The sequence below is a fragment of the Callithrix jacchus genome, chromosome 14, assembly GCF_049354715.1.
Source record: "Callithrix jacchus isolate 240 chromosome 14, calJac240_pri, whole genome shotgun sequence".
Classification (NCBI taxonomy): domain Eukaryota; kingdom Metazoa; phylum Chordata; class Mammalia; order Primates; family Cebidae; genus Callithrix; species Callithrix jacchus.
In genome coordinates this window covers 18,706,713-18,734,458 of record NC_133515.1, presented here as the reverse complement: position 1 = coordinate 18,734,458, position 27,746 = coordinate 18,706,713, and the positions used below count along the sequence as shown (strand labels likewise).

The following is a 27,746-nucleotide window of genomic DNA, read 5'->3' as shown; positions in this document are numbered from 1 at the left end:
CACCCACAAACCACTTGGACAGACTGTAGGGGAGGAGGGCTCCCCAGATGAAGATTAGGGTTGTATAGCTAGGACAGGAAAGGAACTCTGATCTGCAGACACAGCCAGTGTCCCTATGTTCAGGTTCTTCTGTCTTTACAGTCAGTCACCCTGCTCCTTCCAAATGGCCCTGCTCAAGCCACTCTGCCTCTTCCTATTTCTTCTCCTTCTCCTTCTCATTCTCATCCTCTTTCTCTTCCTCCTCCTCTTTGTCAGGGACACTTTTTCAGGGTTCACAAAAGACCAGGCAGGCTGGGCATGGTGGCTCATGCCTGTAATCCCAGCCCTTCAGGAGGCCGAGGTGGGAGGATTTTTTTGAGCTCAGTAGTGTGAGACCAGACTGGGCAACATAGCAAGACTTCGTCTCTACTAAAAATAATAAAAAAGATAGCCAGGTGCGGTAGTGTATGCCTGTAGTCCTTAGTCCCAGCTGCTCAGGAGGCTGAGGCAGGAGGATCGCTTGAGCCTGGGAGTTTAACAATGCTATGTGAGCTATGTTCATGCCACTGCCTTCCAGCCTGGGTGAAAAAGTGAAACCCTGTCTCTTAAAAAAAAACAAACTAAAAACCCACAAAAGACCAAGCAAAGGGCTTGGTGGTTGACTCACTGAATCCTCGTGGCCACTATAGGAAGCACTATTAGGCATTAGGCAGCTTGGGTTTCAGCCTCAGTCCTTCCCACTTTCTGAGGGTGTGGCCTTGGGTAAGACACTTTCCCTCCATGAATCCCAGTTTCTAGAATTAAATTGTGATGATGATGATTTATCTCCAGGGTTGTTGTGAGAGTCAACAAGCTTGCATGTGTGTAGCTCAGTAAGCAAGTGCTCTCACCATTCATTTATCAGATGAGGAAGCCGAGGCTACTATGTCTTTGTCCAAGATCCTCCAGCCAGTGGGTAGCTGACCTGGTATTAGAACCCAGGGCGCTCCTCCCAAGCTGCATGCCTGCTCGTTTTGCAGCATCACCTCTTCCATTCTGCCTTCCTGAAAGGAAACACTGTTTCTCATAGCAGGACTCACCTCTGCAGACAGGGGTCAGCGTCGCGGGTCATTGCACATGCACTGGTTACATGTCTTCCCTCACAGGGCTAGGTCCTGAGCAGACAAAGCAGAATCATTCTGTGTTTCAGAGCATTCACTTGTTGAGGGGATCTGGGAGGCCTGAGGATAGAGGACTGACTTTCTGTGGACTTGGGAGGGCCTCTCCAGGAGAGTGACTCATGAGCCACATCTGCAGAGAGAAACTGGAGCTCACCAGGCAGTGAAGAGGAAGGGCAAAGAAGCATGCCACTTGCAGGGCTTACGTAAAGCACAGGGAGCTGAATAGCTGCTCCTGAGGAGTTGGGCCATGGATTTAATTTTCTTTAGATGGTTGACTGTTGCTAATGATGGTTTTTATTGTCCTTGTTTCCAGTGTGGAATAATTTATTGGCTATTTGGTGGTGCTATCAGGAATCTCAGCAGCCCTGAACATGTTACTAAGTGGTTTCAGCAACTCCAGGTATGATGTTTTCCTCAATATTGGTCTTCTATGGAGAGCCTTAAAAATATGTAGTAGATAGATATGCGTATGTATGTGTTTGAAGAAAAACAAAATAGAACAGAATTTGTGTCATCAAAAATCTTGTGGAGAATGCAAATCCCGAGACTACCTTTTTTATATTGCATTGAGTCTGTCATGTTGTTAAACTCACATTCACTATCATCAGACTGTGTTTTAATAATTTTCTCCAACCCACCTCTCTCTCTCTCACCATCTTTCTTAATGGTCTGGGAGGTCTGCATTTGGAGCAACTGTCAGACCAGCTAATTCCCTTCTAACATCTGGTAAACTACAGGAGCAGAAATACACTGGGATGTTTGCAATGACCGAGAGGGGCCATGGGAGCAATGTGAGAGGGATCCAGACCGAAGCCTCCTTTGACCTCTCTGCCAGGTGAGGAATCTGTCCTTCTCCTGTCGTCCAGGGCAGCAGAAAACCTGAACAGACCCAGATCTCCTTCTTTCTGTATTCAGCTTCACACTCTCTGTGTGTGCTTTCTGGCCAAGGGAGCTGAGATTCAGAGTAAATGTCTATGTGTTTTAATAGAGGTGGATATGTGCTCAGCCATCATGAACCCAACACCAGCCAACATTTATATGGTATGTTTGAGGCACTGGGCACTGCTCTGACACTTTATGTTCACTTGTGAATGTAATCCCCTGTCATAACTCTGAGAGAACACTAAAGCCATTTGGTCAGCCTTTCCTAACAGTAGCAGGAAAGGACTGGAGGAGAAGCCTTTGTTAGTTCTCTCCACTGTGCCATGTGTCAGGAGGGCGCTGACTGTGCTGGGGCTGCCTTAGCCGGAGCTGAGTTATCTGTGCTGGGATCATGTGTTGTCCCTCACCTTGACCTGCACTGACATTTTACATGGCAACAGAAACAAGAGTGACACCAAACAGTCTGACTGTTCTACCTTTATTATGTGTGGTCAGTGCTAATGTTTTTTTCTTTTCATTCTCTTCTTTTCCCTTTCTTTTTCTTTTCTTTGTTTTTCTTCCTTTCCCTTCCCTTCTTGATAATTAAAAAGATGTTAACTAAGTCTCTCTACGTTGCAATCTCTGTCCATAGTGGATCACAACGTACCGTGGGGACGCTGCTCTGTAACCCTCATGCCCATCTCTTTAACTCCTACAGCCACCTCCCGCCCCACCACCAACCGTGGAAAAAGAAAGCACCTGTGTACTTATCTCACTCTTCTTTATAGTTTCTTGCTTAATATTGGGTGTTCCTAAGAGTTGCAAAGGGATAAATACATGTTGAGTTTCTTTCTAGAAATGAGGCTGTGTCAGTCTGTGTGTGCAAGCACATGCCTGAGCATGGCTGCAGGTGCTGCCTGGCTATGCGGCTGCTCTGCTCCATCTATTCTTTGTTTTTGCAGTTTGTCCTGGAGTGTGTGGATTTTTGTTAGCAGTTTCCTGACTCACGAATGCTGGTTGGAGGTGGCCAGTGTCTGGAAACACAGATTCAGGGGCAGGGTATACTGGAGGATGCCGTTCTTTTCCTCCTGCTCTGATGTTAGTTCTCTCCAAAAGCCATGATGTCCAAGATCATAGTAAGAACAAGAATAAGCACTGCCCTACACTGACCACTCATGAAGCACCATGCTGTGTATGAAACTCCCTCTGTGTAGTATTCTGTTTTCTTGCAGCAGCAGTCCCAGAAACGCAACATTAAACTGATCCTATTAACTGAGCATGGATATGCCAGGCACCAGGCTAAGCAGTCCATTTGTAACATCATTTCCAATGTTCTGTAATCTTATAAAAAGGTATTATTGTACCTGCTTTACAGATGGGGAAACGGAGGCTCACAGAGGTTAGGCAGCCGACTCTGGCTATGCAGTTAATGAGTAAGTTAGGTTCGGGTGGGACTGCCCTCAGCAGCCTGGCTTTTCTGCCAGTGGTGGCATGCTGCCCTAACATCCTTTGGCTTTTGGTTGGCCAATTTTTTTCCCTCTCCGTAAGCCATGGTATTGAGGTCACCTTGCTGTCATTGATGGGGGAAAACACCCACTGCTCTTATTTATTTGTTTCTTTTTACAATTATTGCTTTTTTCACAAAAATAATTCCTGTGTTGGTCCCATTTTCCCCAAACAGCATAAATGACTTAGCTACCTGGTGTGCCTCAGCAGCTGCCACTGTCTGACAGGGGACCTGTAAAGTCACAATCATAATGATGAGGGGCCTCTGGTGAACACTGTCTCCCATGGGGAGAACAATCCCATCATAAACTCATGCCACCGAGAACTGACGTAGCAGGGAATGGATTTCTCCCTTCATTGGGTTCTGTGTTTCCCCTTCATTTCCCTTTCAAAATGCTGGAGTGTATTAAATAAGTGTTCTCTCCCCCAAGGATCATTTAAACCTCTTACACATTTTGGTTTTTCATTCCTGTGGGTTGGTTGTTTTACATTTATTTTTGGGAGGTAGATTGGGAGTAATATGGGTAGTTTAGACATAAGAGACAGTTTTATTTTTATGCTTTATTCTAATAGCCTAAGTAAATGAGGTTATGAACTCTCTGGCCAAAGGCATCATTTTCAGTGCCTACAACACTGACCATTTTGCTGGGCTTCAACAAATAATTACTACAGAAACTGACACACATGGTGTGCATTGTTTAGATGCAGCTTTAACACCAGGGTTTTGGCTGATGCAAACTTTCCAAAGCAAGCTTTGCCAGAAATGACAAATCTCCTTTCCCAGGGTGTAGCAGATGTTTATAGGGATGAGTGGCCTCTTGCTCCCTTTCCCATCCCACCACATCTTTTCTGCCAGGCCAGTGTTTCCTCTGCCACTTTCCTTTCTTACCCTGTGTGTAAGCATGCCCCCACCCACATGGGTTGTATTTTTGTTACTGTTAATTTTCACTGCACTCAGCCTCAAGTAATGCCTCTCCTTGAGAAGCCCTGGCTGCCCTGATAAGACAAGGATGGCCTCCAGAGACTTCTCTTAAAAAGATTCAGCAAGTCCATTTATGTTTCTGAAAGGCCCTTGCACTGTTAAAAGTTTCCCTGTGCAAACATATTTCAGAGAATGTTCTCTTAGGCTTCAAGACTGTATTTCTTGGCCAGCGGGAAAGTGTTGTCTATATACTCTATAGTCTGAAATCTGAGATAATCTTTGCATGACCAATAACTTGTTGATTTAGTTCAGTCACATCTTCAATATTGTCAGCTCCAATTAAATGTGCAGTTCCACTGTCTACCATTTCCTCTGGGCTCCCAAATTGCCCCAGGTGCCCTGTATTCAGAGCTGGCAGCAGGGCCAGTTCCTTTTTAAGCAAGAGGCTTAAAGGTAACCCAGGTGGCAAGGGAGATTGGGAAGAGCCAAGAAGTGAGGGGGAGCATTTCCACTGTGACCTTTGTATCGGCTTCCAGAGTATAGGAAAGAGAAGACCGAGTTTTGAGCCAAGCCCAAGAACAAAACCCTTGCATTTTCTTCCTGCTTCTTTATGACCAGTGTTAGTTTCAGACTGTTTTGAGCTGGAATTCTTGGACATATTCAGAGACAAACTGCATGGTACATTCTAAAATTTTTCCCTCCTAAGAAAGAGATTCATTTACAAGTTCTTCTGTTTTAGGAGGTTGAACATGTGAACCTCTTTTGGGAAACTTTAATTATGATATACTTTGTCAGGAAAATAGAGAGGCATTTTCAAAGGAGTAAATGAGGGATTTCTTATTATAAAAATAAAAATTGTTTGGGCAGATACTCTAAGCAGTGGTGGGACTAAGTCATGGCTGTCTATCAGTTTTGCTGTATCCAACCATACAGTTTTGGCCTTTGATTACTTGCTTTTCATTTAAACAAATACCCATGTCATGGAGGCCCGAAGGTTCAGAGCCTGGGAAAGAGTGAGGAGACAAGTGATTTGCCCAGAAGAAGTGAACACCAGTAGACAAAATGCAACTCACAGATGTGGACCCTGGGACAAGCCATCTAAGGGCCCAGATCATTGGATGTTCCATCCTTTCTTAGAAATCTTGCAGGTCGGGTGAGGGGTGTGGAGAGCTGAGCATAGACCACCAGGGCTTTCTGAGGTTTTGGTGTTAGATGACTTAAAGGTCAAAATTTTGCTATGAAGAAGTCTAGAGAGATAATTGAAGGAAGACTGGGTTGTATTTTTGTTACTGTTAATTAAAGCCAGGCAGGCTCAGCCAAATAGCACACATGTCAGCCCAGTATTATAAAAAGGTATTATAAAGAAGAGAGACTGGGAGGGAGAGAACAAACACCTTTTAAAGATTGAAAATTGGCAACTTATTTTCTGGATTGAATTGTTCCTTGAAAAATCACTTTAATCTCCAGCCATTTTCAAAGTTGCAGTGGAGGTGAAATAAGTGAATTGAGGTGATAGCACAGTCAGCCACATTGGTTTCAAGACCTGGAGCCAGGTGACCTTCCCGTCGTCTTCTCTTTTACTGTGAAATTCCCTGAAAATGGCACCCTGGATGGTGTGGGTCTGTTTTCATAGTATTCATTGCCTTGAGCCAGAGAGTTGAAATGATCCATGGGAAAGGAAACACTGTTGCTCTGCTGTTTCTGTGTGGGAGACTGTAATTGACAGGGTGTGAAGATGCTGAGATGTATATTGGAAACGCCATGTGTGGAAATTATGCAGCTGTCTTTGCCCAGCTCACCATAGATGGAAGATCTTAAGATTTGTCACTAACATAGACAACTAGAATAATTATCTTCACTAGTACTATTTACCAGTGAAAACCCATTTCACAGAGTTGCTTTTGTCTTGTAAATAATTCAGTACTCACTTTATCTCCTGAATATGCATGAAGAAATTTATCTGACACTATACGCTCTCGTGTGGTGCACAGTTGTAGAACCCAGTGAGTTTGAGGATCACAGAAATTTTATACCATTCCAGGAAATGAGTAAAGCTATAGGAAGGAGAGCTTAATAATGTTCTCTGTGTCTTCCTTAGGGCCCCACTGTTTCATCATTCCTGCCCGTGATGAAAATGGAAGCTTGTACCCAGGAGTGACAGCTACTGATATGACATACAAGGAGGGTGAGTTCCCAGGTGACCCCTCTCCTGTGCTTACTCTTCCTACCTGCTTCCCACCCTACTCAAGGAGACTCTGACCTACCTTATATCACTGAAACAGTGAGCATGGAGAAAACTTCCCCAGGGAAGATGTCTGGATTTTGAAGCTTCAAGAAGTCTTTTATGTAGAACTATTCAGGAATGTTGCAGATTGCCTTTTATGAATGTGCATTGGTCTAATTTCCCCCCCAGCTTCTCAAATTTCCCAGTAACGAGGCAGTTTTGCCCACAACGCTGTTCAATCTTCTCTTTCCTTAGACTTGGGGGCTCTCAGACGGGTGGCTGCAGCTCTCTTCTTTGCACCCCTGGCCACCTATTTTAGGAGCTTGAACATACATGCTTATGAGGCCCTTGATGAGTCCTGATGACTAATTCAGTGCCTTAGTTTGCTAGGGCTGCCGTACCATTAACTCAGGGGCTTAAACAATAGAAGTGTATTGTCTCACAGTTCGGGAGGCTGGAAGCCCTAGATGAAGGTATCAGCAGGATTGGTTCTTTCTAAGAGTGGTGAGGGAAGGATTTGTTCCAGGACTCTCTATTCGGCTTGTAAATGTTTGTCTTCATGTTAACCTGGTGTTCTCCCTCTGTGCATTTCTGTCTCCAAATCGGCCCATCTTACAAAAGACAGAAGTCATTTAGATTAGAGCCCACCTCAATGACCTCATTTTAATTTGACCACATCTGTAAAGACTCTATCTTTAAATAAGGTCATATACACAGGTATAAGGGTTAGGTTTTCAACACATGCATTTTGTGGGGACACAATCTTACCCATAGTGCTTGATGAGATCAGGACGTGCCTGTATGCTCCAATCACTACTCATAGCCAAGGTCAAGCCAAGCCAAGGAAGGGAGTCTGAGAGAGAAGAAAAAAAAAAGAGAAAGAAGAGCAGGAAGAGAAGAGGGAAGAAGTGGCCCATTCTTTGGTGGAAGGGACAGTCCCATCCTGGCCCTTAGTGTTTACTGCCCACTGCCACAGCTGCAGGCATGGCTTCAGGTGGGTTTGTGAGGGTTTTAGATGTATCTTTCAGGGGTGACCAAGGCTCTGGCTGGGCTGGGCTCCTTAAAAGTGCCTTGCATATCAAACGTTGCTGAGAGCAGAGCAGTAGGTGGAGCCCTGTGAAGTTGTGCTAGACGTTGAAAACACTGGCAACAGCAGAAAGTCTCTGGTGTCCTTGTAAGCTGCTAAATGCAAGTATGTCCTTGTCAAGGGGTGACGTTCTAAATAAAGACATTTACTAAAGACAGATTGTTTTCCCCTAGATTCGATCTTTGTAAGTTTTCACAAACAAAGAGAGACCCCAGACTCTGGCAGGAGTCTTTAGGAAATGTGTCTGCCAGATTTCAGGACCACCCCTCTCCCCTCCCTGCCCCGCATCGCTTCCCCCACTTCCTGTTGTCCTTGTGGCTATTTTCCCTTGTCTTGTAGGCATTTGCTGTCACCAGTTTGCCCTGTGTGCAGATGAGAGAACAGTGGGAGGGAGGAGGGATTTGGGCACTTGTTCCCCATTCCTGGGGAGAGCAAGCCTGCTTCCCTGCTTCTGTTTTCAGCTTCCCATTCTTTTTTTTTAGACGGAGTTTCGCTCTTGTTACCCAGGCTGGAGTGCGATGGCGTGATCTTGGCTTACCGCAACATCCGCCTCCTGGGTTCAGGCAATTCTCCTGCCTCAGCCTCCTGAGTAGCTGGGATTACAGGCACATGCTACCATGTCCAGCTAATTTTTTGTATTTTTAGTAGAGATGGGGTTTCACCATGTTGACCTGGATGGTCTCGATCTGTTGACCTCGTGATCCACCCGCCTCGGCCTCCCAAAGTGCAGCTTCCCATTCTTTCAGTTGCTTGCAACTCTCCTTTTCTTAATCACAGTCACTGCTTGGGAGGTAGGTGTGTATCCTCCATATCCCCAAAGCACGCAGGGTGCACAGAAAAGCCCATTCTCCATTTTCCTCATTCTTTCTAGAGAGGAAGGGGCCAGGCTGGTGGAAGAAACAGGCAGAGCTCATCAAGGAAACAACATCCCCATGCCCACCCAAAAGGAAAAAGCACCAACAATTCTGAAAGTAAAATAAAGGACTTTGTATTTTAGTGGAGACAGATGTGGGAAGTAGTAGGGAAAATACTTCTGATGCTGCATAGATTCCTCTTTTCTATTCTTTCCAGGTCTGCATGGTGTGGACAATGGGATTTTAATATTTCACCAGGTTCGGATATCCAGGGAGAATCTGCTGGATAAGTGAGTAGTTTCGCCTTAACTCAGGTCTATGGTGCAGATGATCTCACTGCTCTCCAAAGTTGGCTTGGTTCTTGGGTCTCATGGGCTGCATGTTTGGGCTGTTTACCCATAACCACCCTTACAGGTTTGTTGACAACTAATTGGAAAAGATAGATCTGCAGATAGAAAAAAATGTAAAATTATTCAACATGCTATTGTCCAGACATAATGACTGTTACACTTTACTATACATCTTCCCAGACTTTTCTTTATGCCCATAAGTCTAAAGAGATGTCAGATTTTTACTAAACAAGATCCACTTCTGGATTCTATTTGTAAAATAATGCATAATTTTCATTTAACATTATATAGCAAATGCTTTTATCTAACGCTAAGAGCACCCAATGCATTCTTATCTTTAGTACCACTACGATAGACTGTTAAATAAATGCTTTACAAGTTATATAATCAATTTCTTATTGTTGGGAATTTAGTTTTTTTTCTTTTTTTTCTGCCAATTATAAACAGATGGGTGCTATTGCTTCCTTTGTGAGTGGTAGGGGATAAGGCACTATCAGCTTCCAGGTGTATCCTGGAAGTAGAGCTCTAGGAGTTAATTTCTTTACAGAACGTTCTTTACAGAAGGTAAGAAACACTTAGTACCTTTAATTTTCTCAGCAGCATTTCAAACATCCAATAAAAATCCTAAGCCATAGTCATGTTAAATCGGCGACAAAGCCAGCAATCAGGGTGCACACAACTAGCTGTCTTCCTGCCTCCCTGTGGATTTTCCTTGACTGCTTTACTCTTTTTTCTTACCAGTAGATAAATGTTGCAGTGGGTGCCAAAAGCTTAAGAAAATTGTGTGGGAAAAAGTCTTAAAATGATTGGTACAACAAACCCCCATGACACAAGTTTACCTGTGTAACAAACCTGTACTTGTACCCCTGAACTTAAAAGTTACAAAATTGGAGGATAAAGAAGTAGAGGATAGAATAGTGGTTACCATAGGCTGGGGAAGGTAGGAAGGAATAGGGCACAGGGAGAGGTTGGTCAATGGATACTGTTATAGTTGGATTGAAGAAGTAAGTTCTGGTGTGATACTGGACAGGTGATATAGTTAACCATGATGCGTTGTACTTTTCAAAATAGTTACGAGTTTTCAATGTCCTCATTTCAAGAAAAAATCAATGTTTCAGATGATGAATATGCCAATTATCCTGATTTTATTATTATACAATATATACATGTATCAAAACATCACACTGTACTCCATCATGTATAATTATTATATGTCAATTAAAAACAAAATAAAGCAAAAAGAAAAAAAAAACAATATTTTTAGTTTAATGGGGAAAGAATAGTCTTTTCGACAAATGGTGCTTGGACAAACTAGATAGCCATGTGCAAAAGCATGAAGTTGGACCTTTACTTCATGCCATTTACAAAAATCAACTCAAAATGGATTATAGACCTAAATGTAAGAGCTAAAACTACACAACGCTTAGAATAAAATACAGATGTAAATATTTGTGACCTTGGTTTAAGCAATTTAGTTAACCAAATTCTGCTTAACATTTTCTTCCTGTGAATTGATAGGAAATAAAATGGAAGCAACAAAAGCATCTTCACAGTTACCCTGGTGAGTGCTAACGCCCCCCAGTTCCCCTCAGGACCACCAGCATTTATATGGAAATGCAAGAAACTCAGAATAGCCAAAACAATCTTGATAAAGAAGAACAAAGTAGGAGGACTCACACCTGTGATTTGAAAACTTACTACACAGTGATCAAGACAGTGTTATATTTGCATAAGGATAGATGTATGGACATTGGAATACAATGAAGAGTCTAAAAATAAATTCTTACAATTACTGCCAATTAATATTCCGCTGCAAAGCCAAGACAATTCAATGGGGAAAGAATAGTCTTTTCCACAAATAGTGCTGGGACAAACTAGATAGCCATGTGCAAAAGCATAAATCTGCACCTTTACTTCATACCATATACAGAAATCAACTAAAAATGGATCACAGACCTAAATGTAAGAGCTTAGAAGAAAACACAGGTATAAATTTTTGTGACCTTGGTTTAAACAATCTATTACACGTGGCACCAAAAGCACAACTAACCAAGTTAAAAATAAATTGGACGTCATCAAAGTTATAAAAAACTTTTTTGCATTAAAGAACACTGAATAAAGTGAAAACCTACAAGTGGGAGAAAATGTTTGTAAATTATATATATTAATATCATAAGGCTGTAGTATCCAGAATATAGAAAGGACTATTACAGCTCAAGAATTAAAAAGGCAAATAACTCAATTTTAAAATGAGTAAAAATCTGAATAGACATTTCTCTGAAGATTTACAAATGACCGCTAAGAATTTGAAAAGATGCTCAACATCACTGCCGTTAGGAAGACACAAATCAAAACCACCATGAATGCCACTCTGCACCTACTAAGATGTCTTTAAAAAAATTTTTTTTTTGAGATGAAGCCTTGCTCTGTTTCCCAGGCTGGAGTACAGTGGTGTGATCTCAGCTCACTGCAACCTCTGCCTCCCGGATTAAAGCAATTCTGCCTCAGCCTCCTGAGTAGCTGGGATTATAGGCATGCAACACCATGCCTGGCTAATTTTTGTATTTTTAGTAGAGATGGCGTTTCTCCATGTTGGCCAGGCTGGTCTTGAACTCCTGACTTCAGGTGATCCACCTGCCTTGGCCTCCCAAAGTGCTAGGATTACAGATGTGAACCATCACACCTGGCCAATGTCGCTTATTAAAGGGACAGACAATAACAAGTATTGGAGAAACTAGGACTGTTCATTATACATTGCTGGTGGGGCTGCAAAATGGTGGCACCAACTAGGAAAACAGTTTGGCCATTCCTCAAAAGTGTAAAGTTATCATTTTATGACCCAGCAATTCTATTCCTAGGTATGTGTAAAAACATTGTCTACAAGAGAGTTGTAAATACATATCCACACAAAAACTTATACACAAATGTCCATAGCATAATTATTCACAATAGCAAAAAGGGGAAAGTAATCCAAATATCCAACTGAGGAAATAGGAAAGAAAACATGGCATATTCATGCAATGGAATATTATTTAACCATGAAAAGAATTGAAGTACTGACACATGCTATGATGTAGACGAAACCTGAAAACATTATGCCAAGTGAAAGAAGCCAGACATCAACATCTGATATGTGAATTTTTTCCCAGAACAGGCACCATAGAGAGAGAAAGTAGGTTAATGGTTGCCAAGGGCTGGAGGGAGGGGAGTATGAGGAGGGACTGCTAGTAGGGTGGGGTTTCTTTTTGGGGTGATAAAATGATTTGGAATAGGATCATGGTGATGGTTGTACAATTTTGTGGCTATAAAAAAATCCATTGAATTGTACACTTTGAAGGAAAAAATTTATGGTATGTGAATTACATCTCAGTTTTTAAAAAGTGGGTCAGTGTGCAGTCTGCACAGTCAGGCTCTAGTGTGGGTTTAATGTCTCAGGAAACCACTACCTCCCATGAGTCAAGCCTTTCTCAGCATCTCTTGGAGGGGACTCCCCCGTTCTTACCTGCTTTCTGTCTCAAGGGGGAAGTTCCAGGGTGGGGAAATCCTAGCGCTTCCCTGTGTGCACATGGGAGCCACCTGACTTCTTTTCTAGTGGTGCTATGTCCTGCTTTTTTGTGAAACCCCACCTCTCTTTTCCACAGGTTTGGTTCCGTGGCTCCAGATGGCCAGTACCGTTCTCCTGTTAGGAACAAGAGTGCAAGATTCAATGCCATGCTGGCAGCACTGACCCCTTCGAGATTAGCTGTGGCTTTCCAAGCTATGGGTGTCATGAAGGTAGCTGACTCTGATTTGAATTTATCTACTGTTAATTCTCTCTTGGCTCAGGGATGAGTAACAATTTCAGGAGCTGAGCTTCTTGAGCCACGATTGGTATAATATGGCCAGGGTTCCCGGTTAGATGCTGAGGAGTGCCAGGTGTCCATCCACGGGGAATATTTCTATGCCCTTCTTAAGAGGGGGGTCCCACCCATCTGGATCCCAGATGTGTGCTGCTAATCATGGGGGTGGAGCACAGGCGTTGTGCAGGAGAGATGACCAGGGAGAACGAGATGTTCAGAGCAAATACATCTGCTGGAGAAGCAGCTAAGGGCTGGCCCATGTGGGCAAAGGTTGGCATGTCTTGGTTGAGTTCCTAGGAGTGTTGATCCTCCTGTGTCTGTACAGGGTGTAACGTTCTCCATCACAGTCTGGAGGCAATGAGGCCGGTCCTCCAGGAGCCATCTCTGCCTCCCCTGCCCTGACTCTCCCATATATTGGTTTGGACAGAGGAGCCTGGAGAGCAAAGCTCTGGAAGGGCCTCCTTCTCCTCTCCAGGGCCCTAGCCTACTTTGTTCTCTGGGCCTTCTCTGTCTCTGCATGAAGGAAAAGCCTGCTTCAAGAAAGCTGCACTGAGCTTCGTGAAGCTGGAAGAAAAATTAAGACTCCCCAGGAATATACATCTGGGGCATGAGTCCAGCTTTTCCATCAAGAAGGAATAAATTTCATTCACCTGACTTTAGGCCTGACATCAGCCCGCAGTCATTAGAATAGCAGGAAAATCTTTCTTTACTCTCTTTGAGGTCGGCCACACTTCACAGACTGCCTGCCCTGACCCGGGCTTCCCCTTATGGTGGTGTTTCCTGCAAGGGGCCACAGCTGTGGCCATCAACATGTGCACTTGGGCCTGACCTCATGCCTGCCCGTGCATTCCAGTTCCTGTGCTTGTTTTGTGGTGGCTCTTTAAGTGGAGCCGGGTTGGTGTTCAGGTCTGAAGCCCCATGTCAGGAGGGGCCCAGGTCCCTTGGCTGAACTGTCTGATATTGAATGAGACCCCAGAGAGCCTTGCGGTGACGGTACCAGCACAGGCAGCATCAGAGTGCTGAGGAAAACTGGTTCCTCAGGTCTTCAGTAGAAGCCATTTCAGCCATCCTCAGGACTCCAGAGAGAGGCCAAAGTAGGAAAGCCAGGCAAGCCTAGAATTGCATGAAAGGGAAGATTGGTTAAACATCGGATGCAGGCTTAGCTGAAGCCATGATAGCAGTCTCTGCACAATATCCCCTCTAATTGCAGTAGCCTGTAGACCATCCTGTCTGAGGGGCCCTCTGAGGAGAGTGCATATCAAAAACATATGGTGGTCAACGGCTGGGGAGGCTGCTAGAAAACCCTGAGCTCTTGCTGGTTTTGGAGGGGGTGATGATGCATGAAGGACATCCATGTCATCAGCAGCCCTGCAGGGTCATTGAGGTCCAAGGGTGGAGTTGTGTGGGGCAAGGCATGGGGTGGTGCAGACCAGACCAGGCAGGGGTGACGGCCTTCTGAGAGGGCCTTGGTTTTAAATGTCACCAGATCTGGGAGTGGGTGGGGGTGATGTCTCAGGGAGAGGAGCCAGAATGGTGAGTTTGAAAAGGTTCCTGTTCTCCATTCTGCTGAACATCATCACAGGCCAGCCCCTGCCAGGCCCAGGAGAGTCTTGGGGGCCACATTGCATCAGTTCCTTTTACTGGTTGTCTGACGTGCAGATTTCATTCCTGGCAACACTGAGGCATGATCATGATTACGGGCAGGAAAGCTTTGGGCTCAAGTCTCATCCTGGCCATGACCAGCAATGGGGCTGTGGACAGGCCATAGTGCTCTCTAGGCCCCAGTTTCTTCGTCTGTGAAATGGGTCTTAGGATGGTGGTGAGGCATGAGTGAAGAATGTGTGTGCAGTGCTGGCCCAGAGCAATGCTCCATAGCTCGTGGCTGTTATTCGTGTGATGGTTGTTGCTGTTGTTGGTGCTCCTGCTGCTGCCACCATTGCTGTTACTGGGAAGACAGGAATTGGCTAAAGGAAGGGAAGACATGGGCTTTCCCATGAAAAAAATGCCTGGTATCCTGGCCTCCAGGTAACAAGGCAATATGCAATGTTTTGCAGAGGTGCATAGCATCCTTTGAATTTCCAGGTGTCTGAAGCAAACCATAGTAACCTGGAATCAGCACCTGCCCTGCCCATTCAGACCTTGCCAGGCGATGGGATTGTCAGTCAGTGGGAAGACCCTGCACGGAGCCCAGCAAGGTTGAGACTCTGCGTGGTCCAGGCACACTGCCGGACAGCGACCTGGGCCGCTGTGATCTCATCTCCAGCATCTCTGGCGAGGATGATCTCACCGGCCCTCTTGGCAGCTCTTCCTCTCCGATGGATCAAGCACATGACATATGTTTTCCCGGCTGAAACCTAAGATGGTCTTTCTCCTTCTGTTCTTGCTGAAGAGTGGAAAAACGGATCCCTTTCTCCTATGTGCATTCCTTGTGTATTAGAAAACTGTCACTGTGGCTCCCCACAGTGACATTCACTCAAGGCTGAGCATGCCTGGTCATTTTAAACTTTGCCCAAATGTCATATTTTTCATGGTTATCTTTCATTTTCATGACATTCCTCAGAACTTCTGAGTTTTCTCTTAAAGCTTTGACATATTGACCATCATCTAATTTGTGTCAGAAATACCAGGACAAATTAAATGATTAGCAAGAACAGGAGGAAAAGGGAGTGAACGTGTTTGGGAGAGCTGGCTGGGAGTTGGGGCTTGGGAGACCTTTGCAGCCTGTGCCGGGAGGCTGGGAAGCCTTTTCAGAAGGAGGAGGAAGCTGGGGCACCTGAGAGAGTGAGAAATATAAATGAGGTCTAGCCCACTCTCTGGGGTTGATTTTGCACAGAGGTAAATATTTTAGCTAAGACAAACTTATCTTGTAAATTGGGTGCTGCATAGTATTTGGGTCCCACCCCCATTACGTGTGATTCTGCAGCTCTGGGATGGGGTGAAGAATCTGCATTTCCGTGTTCCCAGGTGACACTGCTGCTGTGGGCTCTGATCCTTAAGACCCCTGCACAGAACATGTGGATATGGTTGTGATTAGCAAGAACAGGAGGAAAAGGGAGTTAACGCGTTTGGGAGAGCTGGCTGGGTGTTGGGGCTTGGGAGACCTTTGCAGCCTGTGCCGGGAGGCTGGGAAGCCTTTTCAGAAGGAGGAGGAAGCTGGGGCACCTGAGTGAGTGAGAAATGTAAATGAGGTCTAGCCCACTCTCTGGGCTAGAGACCAGCACTGTCTCAGCCCCCTTGTCACCCTCTGGGCCCCCAGGATCAAGGCCCAAGTTCTGTTCCTGTATCCATGATCCCTCATGACCCTCACTTCACCACCTCTCTCCATTGTCCTCTGTCCCTCTGGCCTCATTTCCGTCTCTCCCCTGTGCCACTGTGGGAGGGGGCTCACACATGCTGCCATCCTGCTAAGGAGGCCCCCCTTTTTCATGTACATTTCAGAGCTTGTATGACTCTCCTTTCTTCGGAAAGGCCTCAGTCTGTATGTGGTTCCTCTGTCACCTGTTCCCAAGGCACTGGACTCCTTGCTTATAGCATTTATTACAACTCATGTGTGTAACAACTCATGTGTAGTAGGTGGGTTCTAGCCTAAAAGCTCCACGCAGCCAGGGCCCTGCCAGCATCATCCACTGCTGTGTGTTCAGCTTCACACACAGGGCTGGGCACATAGTCGACACAGCAAATAGGAGCTGAAAGAGTGAATGAGGTCTGAATCAGGATTCACATCCAAAGCCCCTGCCCTGGCATAGCTCTTAGCAGAGGGAAGCCCACAGTATGTGTTGGTTCTTGTGCTCCCACATTCCCAAACCCCCTACCAGTTCCATGTTGGTGGGAAGGAGGATGTTGCTGTCTCTTTGATCTAACTCCATGTGGTCCTTCTGTCCAGAACCGGGAGTCTCCTTTCTTTCTTCCTCTCTGTCCCAGACACTGCTCCTCATGGTATGTGCTTCATGTTTCCTTGCTCATGCACTGTACAGTAAGCAGGCACTGGGGTCATGCTCACCTACACTTGGCAATGTGGCCCTGGTGGTCTGGGAGTGTGCTCAGGGCTGGGGCTGCGGAGTCACAGGCAGCGGCTGAGCTGCAGAGCCGCACACTGAGTGCAGCCAGCATTCTGGGCTGTCTTTTCAGGCACGTGGGTGCTGGGCGGCAGACACAGTCAGCCAGTCCTGAGAGCCTGAACGACCATCTCCAAGTTGTACAGGGACCCACATGTGAATTGGGGTAGCTCTTCCTATCCCCAGGAGCTGCAGGGAGAGCAAAGGGAAGAAACTGGCTTCAGGGGATTCTCAAACCCAGTGATAGACATGCAATCTTTTCCTACAGGGTGCATTGTTGGGTGTGAATGACAGGTCCCAGCAAGGCATGGGAAAGTCTCTCCTGCTGTTGATGGGGATTTGAAATGGGATACTGTGTCCTTGAGTAACCTTTTTGTGACCTTCTTACTGCAAGGGTTCATGGACGATTCTAGCAATGAAGAGGAGGTTGAGGGCATCCAAGTCGCCTTGAGAGCCAGCAGGGGTTGGTCAGCGGCCAGCATGGACCCTTCTCACCACACAGGGAGTGGTGGTGTGGCTCTGTGGGCCTGTGCTGTGTTGAGTGGGCACAGCAGGCTGCATGCTGCCACTGCTATGGGGTCTTGCTCAGGGTTGCCCCTTCACCCAAGCTCTGATACAATGCCAGAGAGGTCCCAGTATCGATAATCCTCACTGGGGTGTCCAGCTCCTGGTCATCCACCTCTCCACCACTCTGCCTGTGTGCTTCAGCTACTCACTGGAGCTGGGGCAGATCAGCAGGTGTCAGAGAATGACATTCTGTCTGTCCTAATGGCCACAAACCAGGTGCATGACACTTCCTCCTGAGCAGGTTACTCAGCCTCCTCACATGAATAATCTCAATGTTTGCAGCCACTGCCATAACACGACCAGGCGTTAGTCTGTTTCCTTTGCTTGGAGGTCACCTGCTCTGATTTTCTTCTGGAGTCACTTTGTGCCCATCTATTCTTGTCATCAATTGATCTCATTTTGTATCATTACTAACACAACCTTTAGTGGGTAGGGATTGTGAGTGTGTGTTTTTTTTTAATTTAGTCTCGGTGCAAGACCTAGTAGAGCCCCACGTGTAATGGAAATCTTTTTAGTCTTCTATCCTTCCTTCTATCTATTGCCCGCCTATCTACCCACCTGTTCATCCACCTGTCTCTCTGTGTCCATCCACCTATCCACCCATTCACCCACCACCCATCTATCCCCTCATTCATCATCCATCCATCATCTATTCATCATCCATCATTCATCATCTCTCCATTCATCCATCATCCACCCATCTGTCATTCACCCATCCTTCATCATTTATCCCAATAATCCATTTATCCCACCCATCCCACTAAAAAGATTCTGAACACAAGAGTGATCAGCTCATGTATAATTTAGTAGTTAATGGGAGTGTGTTAGTCTATTCTCACACTGCTAATAAAGACATACCTGAGACTGGTTAATTTATAAAGAAAAGTTGTTTAATTGACTCAAAGTTCAGTATGGCTGGGGAGGCCTTAGGAAACTTACAGTCATGGCAGACAGGGAAGCAAACACATCCTTCTTCATGTGGCAGCAGTAAGGAGAAATGCTGAGCAAAAACAATCAGACTTCATGGGACTCACTATCACAGGAACAAGATAGGGGAAACCACCCCCATGATTCAGTTATCTCCACCAGGTCCCTCCCATGACACGTGGGGATTATGGTAAGTATAATTCAAGATAAGATTTGGGTGGAAACACAGCCAAACCATATCAGGGAGTTATGGAATGGCCTAGAGAAAACCAGTCACCTATCTGATGGACACCACACTTCACAGAAACTCCCCATGCAGGAGTGTGCAAGGAAAGGCCAGAGGCATTCACCATCCTCAGAGCCTGCCCTTCCTTCTGCAGCAAAGGGGAGAGTAAGGAGCGTCTCTGTAAGGTCTTGCACAGGGGCTCAGTGTGGGGACTGAGTTGAATGGGATTGGTGGGAACGAAAACCCTCTGATGTGAGCACAGTGAGACCTCTGCCTCCTCGGAAAGTGTGGCATAACAGAGGGTGATGTAAGGGGAGGCTATTTAGGACATTCTCTAAAGTAATGTCCTGAAAATGTGTGGTGTTCACAGAATATGTTTCCCTGATATTAATAAGGCAAAGCTGACCGGCTCATTCTGTTGACACTTTTGTGATGTGGCCTCAGCCATCTGCTCAGACGGAGCATGGTGTTGGGGAGTTGAAAGTGCAGCTCATCCACTGCAGTTTTATGCCTTTCCAGGCGTCTTGTGTGTGTGTTGAGAAGCAGGGTCACATTGCTCCTCCTGTTCTGCTAAGGCTGATGTTATCCTTTTTGTTTTTGTTTTGTTTTTCATCCTTTCGCGCACACAGATGTGGGGAGGAGGGAAGCAGGAGCTGCTTCCTTGCTGCAGAAGTCCTGCGGGATGAAGGCTTTAGCCTGAAGGATCCTCAGAGGCAATCTGTGAAATAGTTTCCTCATGTGGAAACTTCCTGGACTTGACCACCAGAGGTCACCAAATACCAATAATGACCCGCAGATTCTGTTTCCTTTGTGTTTACTTTTGTCTGTAAGAAGTGGGGAGGTTTTTGCTATTGTTATAAGTTTATTTAGCTTCTCATCAGGCATCAGTGTTGATTTTTAAAACGTGTCAACATAAGAAGAAGGATGCATGAGCTGAGTAATTGTTGGGCTCAAGACCAAGATTGTGAATAGGATGTAGAGTTATCTTGACCACTCTTCAGGATATAATTTGACTCATAAACATCTTTAAAAACATATGTTTGCAGCATTTTGGGTGGGTAGAGAATGGTTAAATAATGTTTGTTTTCTATAGCAATTGTTTACATATTTAACAGCTGAAATGTAAACATTTGTCCTTTCTGTAAACTTTTATCTTAGGTTCGGGAGTACATGAGAAGGTTTGTTACGGTGGTTTGTTGCACAGATTGTTTCATCACCCAGGTATTAAGCCAGCACCCAGTAGTTATCTTTTCTGCTCCTCGCCCTCCCGCCTCAGGCAGACCCCAGTGTCTGTTGTTTTCTTCTTTGTGTCCATGAGTTCTCATTATTTAGCTCCCACGATAGGTGATTAACATGTGGTATTTGATTTTCTGCTTCTGCATTAGTTTGCTGAGGATAATAATGGCCTCCAGCTCCATCCATAAACATTTCTCCTTAAAAGATACATCTACCGCCCTTTGCCTCAAAGACCAAAGAACTAGAGAAGTACAACCAGAGATAGTACATAGCACATGACATGTGTATCTGAAATGGATATTTGAAAGAATTTCCATTTTGAATTTGCTTCAATTCTGTAAACACATGTTGAACGCCTTCCTCTCAGCACTGTGGATCGCGCCAAGAGGTGACAGAGATGACGTGGAGCAGGTGTATGCCCCCCCAGGGATTGACGGTGCATCTAGGTAACTGCAATGCTACAATGCTATGAGGAGCCTCTGTGGTTACAATGGCAGGAGACACGCGGCAGCGGGTACTGAGAGTAACATGCCATAGAGAGAGAGTTGTGGGGTTTTTATGGTCAGAGTCCAGTATGTCCTTTATAGAAGCTTTTCCAAACAAGAACTCTGGGTCTCTGGCACAAAGACCTAGGGGCTGACATCCAGCCCTTCCCCAGTTAGTAGAGTATCTGGGTCACATTCACAGATAGGCAGCCAGAAAGCTGTCTGTGGGGTAAGGAGTTTTTTTCTGTTACAGGAGAGGAAAGTCCTTGGGCATCTCTCCCCATTTGATGTGGCCCATGAATGTTAGATGCTTGTGGCTGTGACATTTCAAGGACAGAACTCCCTTTAAGTAAGTCATCAGAGGCTACACAAGCATTGTAGGAAACCCCAGCTTCCTCAAATGATGGGTTATGGCGGTGGCAGCTGTGAGGGACAGTGTGATGCTGCCACAAGTGTAGACTGCTTCCTAGTGCTCCCAGCCTGGGTTCTGCTTGGGAGAGAGGCTTGCCTTCCTTGGCTCTAGCAGCCGGCTCACCTATGGCAGGTAGAGTGGTGCCCAGGCTGCAGCTGTGAGGAGCTTCACAGGCTTTACTCCCTGGTAGCCCTGTTGTCTGCCTCTGGGAAAAAGCATGGTCTATGCCACCTGAGAGGTCAGATATGGATGACTGATGGCTGGCCTGCTGTCCTTAGGAGCTTTTCCACCTGAAACTTGATAGTCCATGTAGCACAGGTGCTTCCATAGGTCATTGTCCTTTTCTCTCACTCCACATCTCATTGCCCTATTGCTTTATTCCATCCTGTAGTGGATTCCCATAGAGAAAGGCAATAACAGCTCTAGCCATAGTAAAAACTCACTTGTATGGAGTGCTTCCTGTTCAGGGACCGTTTTCTGAGCACCTCACACATGATTGTTCATTTCATCACCAGAGCAACCTTGTGAGTTGAGTGCTGTCCTGATTCCCATTTCCAGCTGAGAAACTTAATATATAGGAAGATGTAACAGTTTGCCCAGAGCTTTCTGGGCCTCACAGTCTGGTATTCCAGCATTGGGGTCCAGCCCTTACCCCATGCTGGAGTGGCTTTGTAGTCCTAAAGACAGATGTTCCTGGGATAAGCCCTGCTCACTGGCGTTCCTGGAACCCTTTGTGCATGGTTGTATTTGCCTTGGTTAACCAAACCAAACCAAAGATTTAAGAAATTTGTTGTCCACATTGAAAATGTAAACACTTCACTCAGACTGGGGTTTGGTAGATGCTAAATGGTTAGTGGCTGGGCAAGAATCCAGGCCTCCTTCCCTACTGTGACCTGAGGCCTGGCTTAATTTTTAGTGTTACTGTTGACTTTGCCTCACAGCTATGTGTCACTGTGGTTCTGAGCACTGTGTGCTGGGAGCAGAATGAGAGGGAAGATGGGTTGGTCAGCCTTTTCACTGATGACTTTTTATGGGGAAAAGGGTCATTTAGAATGAACATTTTTTAAGTGTGTCCAGTGGAATTTTTTTAGCTTAGTTTAATGAAACAATTTTGAATACCTCTGCCTACCATAATGAAATTTAGTAAGCAAAAAAAATTTATATTTTTTTAGATAAATTTTAAAAAGTGAACTGGGCCATTTAAATTTGCCACCAGAAAACCCTTACAGGCTCTAAGAAGAGAAGCAAAATGATGGTTTAGTAGAATATTTGTGGGTTATAACTTTCTGTGTTATTGTTATAAGTTTGTGTGTTATTTAGGCCAGGGCTATGAAGTGTGGTTCACTGTAGAACCATGTAGTGTATGAGGATCATATTTCTTCTCTAGAAGTCTAATGTCAAAATATCTTTATAATTTGAACAACAATATCCTAGTATCAAGGTCAAATGGAATCACTTTTCTTGTACTCTATAGATTACTCAGAATCATATCATGTTTTTGTTTGCTTGATATTTTGGTTATTGTAACTTTTTAAAGTTTTTTGTTTCTCCTGGAATTTCTAATTGCCCTTTTTTTTTTTGTTAGGAGAAGAAACATATGCCTTCATCACTGTATTAGTCTGTTCTCATGCTACTGAGATGCTAAAGACATATCTGAGACTGGATAATTTGTAAAGGAAAGGTTTAGTTGGCTCACAGTTCTGCAGAGCTGAGGAGGCCTCAGAAAACTTACAATCATGGTGGAAGGGGAAGCAAACATGTCCTTCTTCACATGGCAGCAGCAAGAAGAAGTGCTGAGAAAAAGGGATAAAAGCCCCTTATAAAACCATCAGATCTTGTAAGAACTCACTCACTATAGTAAGAACAGAAATATGAGGGTAACTGCCCTCATGATTCAATTACCTTCCAATGGGTCCCTCCCACATCATGTGGAAATTATTATAACTCAAGATGAGATTTGGGAGGAAATGCAGTCAAACTGTATCAATCATTATAGTAGTAATATCTTCCAGCTTCTTGATTATTTTGTCTATTGTATGAAATCTATTTCATATTCTCCTTTATTAATTTGGCCTCTATCTGATGCTTATTAGTTTATTTCTCAATTTGTACAAAATCCAAATGAGGTGCCTTGAAAACTTCAATACAGGGATCTTAGAAGGAGGGGATGTTTTTCATATTTAAAATATATGTGCTGCCATGTCCCCAGTAAGAAGCACAGTTCCCTGCTTCTGTGAAGATATGTGGCTTTTTTAGATTATTGCATGGTTTAGAGTGGGGAGAATCTTGCCTACATCATAGGGAATTCTCTCTGGGTCAGGCTTGATCTGAGTTTGGAGAGGCTGGAGCAGAAGGAGGTAAACTGAGGAGCAGGCATTCTCTCTGCCTGCAAGGTTGACCCTGAGTGGGATACCCAAGGGCTTCTGTGGAACTATATTTATTTGCCACTCATCAGACTCAAGGGTAAGAAAGTCTTGCCTGGGGTGCCTGACCTCCAAAGCTGGTCAGTGGGAATGTCAGCTTCAAGAGGATAGAACCTGTGTCTTCTTGGTTACCTCTGGATATAGAACAGGGCCTGGTACTTAGTAAGCATTCAGTGAATGGATGCATGGATGATGGGTGAGTAGATGAATGGATGGAAAAATGTATGTATAGATGGATGAGTGGATGAATAGATTGATGAATTGATGGATAGAAGGATGGATGGGTAGATGAATAGATAGATGAGTGGGTAGATGAATTGATGGGTAGATGGATGGATGGATGAATAAATAGATATATGGATGGATAGATGGATGAATGGTTGGATAGATGGGTGGATGAATGGATGGGTAAATGGATGAATGATGGATACATGGATAGATGTAAGGATAAATGCATGGATGGATGAATAGATGGGTAGATGGATACATGGATGGATGAATAGATGGATAGACGGTTGGATAGAGAGTTAGATGAATAAATAGAGTGGTAAAAAGAAGGCTTATTTGGTGAAGAATAAGTCAGTCCAGATCACAGCCCTGTGGAGAGTATGGGTCATCTGGTAACTTTTAAATGTATCAAGAGTCCTGGAATCCTGTACTGAATCTTTAGGAAAAGAAATACAAGTATTTTCTGTTTGTAATGTGTATATGGAGATCTTTGGGACTTGCCCACCCAGCATATTTTCAGTTCAGGCAGTGTGTGTCTGGGCAGTGAATATTTTGTTTTTATTTCCTGTAGTGCTTACTTGCTCCTTGGCTCACCCTTGCAGATTGCTCATGGCTGAGTCTCCTGGGTCTGATGACATTGTCAGTGTGGCTGGAGTGCTATTCTGGGTAGATAATACACAGAACTGGGGATGGTCTCCTGTTCTCTAAAGACAGCCATGTAATAGGATTAAAGCTTCAGAGAGCAGTCCTGGCCTAAAGTGTAGAGGAACTGAGTTTAGGGGATTTTTAATGAATCTTATACTCCAGCAATACAGACCCAGTTGCAGCTCCTCAAACAGGCCACTCTGGTCACCTCTGGGCTCAGCACAGACTGGCCCCTCTGCCCGTGACTGTCCCTGTCTTCCTTTCTTGCTCACCGGTTACCTGGGCATGGATGTTGCTTCCCTGGGAAAGCCTCCTGCCTTTGGGGCTTTTCTTAGTGCCTGGCTTATTCCAGCCCCAAGTATTTATAGTCTGCCTACTTCTCCCTTAGCTACGAGAGGGCAGGAACTTCACACAGTGCGAGGTACACAGAAGACCCTCAGTAGCTGTCTGTGAACTGAATTCAGCCCTGCACCCAGTCTGTCACAAGCATCTTTGATCTAATGTGGTCCAGGAGGAGAGAAGGGAGCTGCCACGTGCTGATGGTCTCCCATAGGCCAGGCTCTTGAGGTTCCATGTGCGTGTTCTCTTTCAGTGCTCACAGCAGCTCTGCCAGGATTTTAGTTTCACAGCTGAGAAAACAGAGGCTCCGTGAGGGGAGGCAGCTTGGTGAGGCAGGCATCACCTCATGTGGACAGTGCAGTGTTGTGCCCATCTGTGTCCCACTAGGATGACTTGAGGAATGACTCAAGGATGATTGAATGACTTGAGGGTACCACAGAACCCTTCTTGTGAATGACCCTTCATTTGGAGGCTGCACTGGAGAAGGGGTGCTGGACATGTTGGAGCCTCAAAGTGCGGCATCTTCAATTTCTGGAAACTTCTTTGCTTCTTGCTTGGGCAACTGTGCTTCCTCTGACCTTTGGGCCAACTGGCCCATGAGAGATTCCAAGGATTTGATCTGTCTCCAGGGGTCATGGGGCAGCCTGTGTCTGTCTCATGCTTGATTTTTCTTTCAGGGACATCTTAGGTCAGATAATTAGGGTGATGGGCATCAGCTCCAGAGTCAGCCTGTTGGGTTGTGTTTTCTTCATTAACTTTTATCTGGCAAGAGTATTAGAGAATCAACTTTTAGTCTAATTAGTGTTGTGAGAATGATGTCCCAGTTTTCATGCTTGAATAAGTAGCTCATGGTGTAAGGCGCAAAGGGCTGGCTCACTGCGACGTGTTCCCTTTCTTCCATTTGCCATCTCATCCAGCTTTGTTTCAATCCATACTCTTCACTTTTCTTTTTTTTTAAAGTACTGATTCCACCGAGGTCAATGGTGGGGGTGGATCACCTGAGGTCAGGAGTTCAAGACCAGCCTGAACAACATGGTGAAACCACGTCTCTACTAAAAATACACAAAAATTAGCCAGGTGTGGTGGCACGTGCGTGTAGTCCCAGCTACTCAGGAGGCTGAGGCAAGAGAATAGCTTGAACCTGCGAGGTGGGGGTTGCAGTGAGCCAAGATCACACCACTGTACTCCAGCCTGGGTGACAGAGCAAGACTCCGTCTCAAAAAAAAAAAAAAAGTACACTCTTTTCCTATGCTCCATTTTAAAGTGGAATTTAAAAAAAGACAAGGGATGGGGGAGATCGACGTTAAATGTGACATGACCCCACTTTTACATATGACCTTACAAATCCTCTGGTTTATTCACTCCAGCTGGACTAAAGGCATGTAAGCCTTATAGGATGGAACACGAAATTCCTTCCTTTGAGGGGTTTTCAGTCCTATTGGAAAAGCAGAGAGTAGACCTGAAATGATTCTGTGCTGATGTCAGCACCCTGGGAGCACACGGAAGCTCGTGATCAGCCAACGATGACTCAGCTACAATGCTGAAGCTAGAATTAAGGATAGGCTGCATTCTTAGAAGTATAATTTTCAGAACACTGGAGGGCATAGTTCTATTCGGCACCTAAAGTACTGTCTGCTTCTGGGCTTCATTTTAAAAGAGACACCCAGGCAAATGAAGCCAGTCTGGAGATGATCTCCAAGACAGTCAAAGGTTTTTGTTTTTGTTTTCCAGACAGAATCTTGCTCTGTCACCCAGGCTGGAATGCAGTGGCATGGTCTCAGTCACTGCAACCTCCACCTCCCAGATTCAAATGATTCTCCTGCCTCAGCCTCCTGAGTAGCCGGGATTACAGGCACATGCCATCATAGGTTTCTAGTAGAGACACGTTTCACCTTGTTGGTCAGGCTGGTCTTGATCTCCTGACCTCATGATTCACCTGCCTTGGCCTCCCAAAGTGCTGGGATTATAGGCATGAGCCACCACACCTGGCCCCAGTTGAGGGTTTTGACATAATGCCAGGCTAGGAATTGCTGGAGTATGTGTGGGTGTTAAGCTGAGAAAAGAGACCTAGGGAGGAGAGGCATGATAGCAACTGTCCGATAGATTGGCGCAGTTGGAAGCAGCTGGGAAGGTGGTTTGGATCAGCTAATGAAGAGATTTGGTTGCTTTGCTAAAGATTCTGCAGTTTATTCTGCTGGCAATAGGGGGCTACTGGAGGTTTCTAAGGAAGGAAGCAATGAGATTTATCATGGCTCATGAGCATCTTGGTTAAACATGGAGAATGTAGAGTAGGAACAGGTTTAGGAAAGGAGGCGTGAGTTTGCCAAGGAATCAGGAAGGGTGGAGGCTCTGGGAGGCACTGACTGAAGTTGGGGAAGTAGGTGATATTGTGCAGGAATGGGGAGCTATGAGGGACTCTGGACAAAGCTTAAACTTAAAAGATGAGCCCAAGAGGATTATGGGGAATGCAAGAGGTGGGTCAGAGAAGCAGGAGGATAACTAGGAGATCATAGCTTCGTAGAAGCCAGGAGGAAGGAATTTCAAGATGGAATGCATGGTTGGTAATCCTATGGACATCATCCGTTTGAATGCCAGACATTATGCTAATCACTCTGTGCACATCAGTTTCTTTAATTTTCATAGGAGCTTTACAAGGAGCTAGTAATACTGATATTCTATAGAAAAGGGGCTGAACATCTAGGAGACAGTGGAGGATAGAGTGTGGGCTTCAGTGTGAAACAATCCAGCTTCCCCTGGCTCCACCTCGGCCCCACTTATCTATATGAACTTGTACAAATTACTTAACCTCTCCAGGGCCCAGCTTCCTCTTCTTTGAACTAAACACAACATCCTTATCTCCTGAGGATGCTGACGGGATTCTGTGAGCTTGGTATCATTGTATGTAAAGTCCATTATACTGGCCTGACACTCCATAGACTTCTGTGTGGTGTGGTTATTTCCCAACATCCCCTGGTTGGTAAGAGGCAGACGTGAGATCTGAACCCAGGTCTGTGTGGGATCATAGCCTGCGCCTGGCACTGTAGCAACAGGAGCACATCTGAGCCCAGATGGGAAAGAGGAAGTGAGAGGGAGAGACTGGTGCTGCTAGGGAGAGGAAGTTAACTGAAGGGAACGTCACAGGGAGCACATAGGGTGTGATATTAAACGTAGGTGGAGAATGACTCTGAAACCAAAGCAAGTATTTTTTCCTCACAGACAGGAGGACAGAAAGTCTAAAGAGAGGAGGAGATACAGAAGAATTTTCAAGCAGGGGCAAGAAAGTCGAGGGTGTCCAGTAGATGACCTCTGTTCTCTGAGGATTGCAGAGACAGGATCAAGGTCTGAGGAGAGGGAGTGGTGGTGGGGCTAGACAAGTCAAGGTTCTCTACTCTAAAGTCATTCTTTTTCCCTCTTTTCATAT

At 45.1% G+C, this 27,746-nt stretch overlaps 1 protein-coding gene across 3 annotated transcripts in view; it reads left to right on the top strand.

Annotated features, from left to right (window-relative positions):
* The window catches only part of LOC100399243 (acyl-coenzyme A oxidase-like protein), a 79,660-nt gene that overhangs the window by 25,567 nt on the left and 26,347 nt on the right, over positions 1–27,746 (top strand). For 2 of the 3 annotated variants that reach the window (XM_078348406.1, XM_078348408.1), the window contains exons 5-9: positions 1,453–1,539; positions 1,877–1,974; positions 6,527–6,613; positions 8,811–8,883; positions 12,585–12,717. In XM_078348406.1, coding sequence (XP_078204532.1) covers positions 6,598–6,613; positions 8,811–8,883; positions 12,585–12,717 — 222 coding nt within the window. In that variant the 5' untranslated portion in view covers positions 1,453–1,539; positions 1,877–1,974; positions 6,527–6,597. Of the gene's footprint in view, positions 1–1,452; positions 1,540–1,876; positions 1,975–6,526; positions 6,614–8,810; positions 8,884–10,461; positions 10,505–12,584; positions 12,718–27,746 lie in introns of those variants that run through there. The other variant, XM_078348407.1, reaches the window with a different exon arrangement.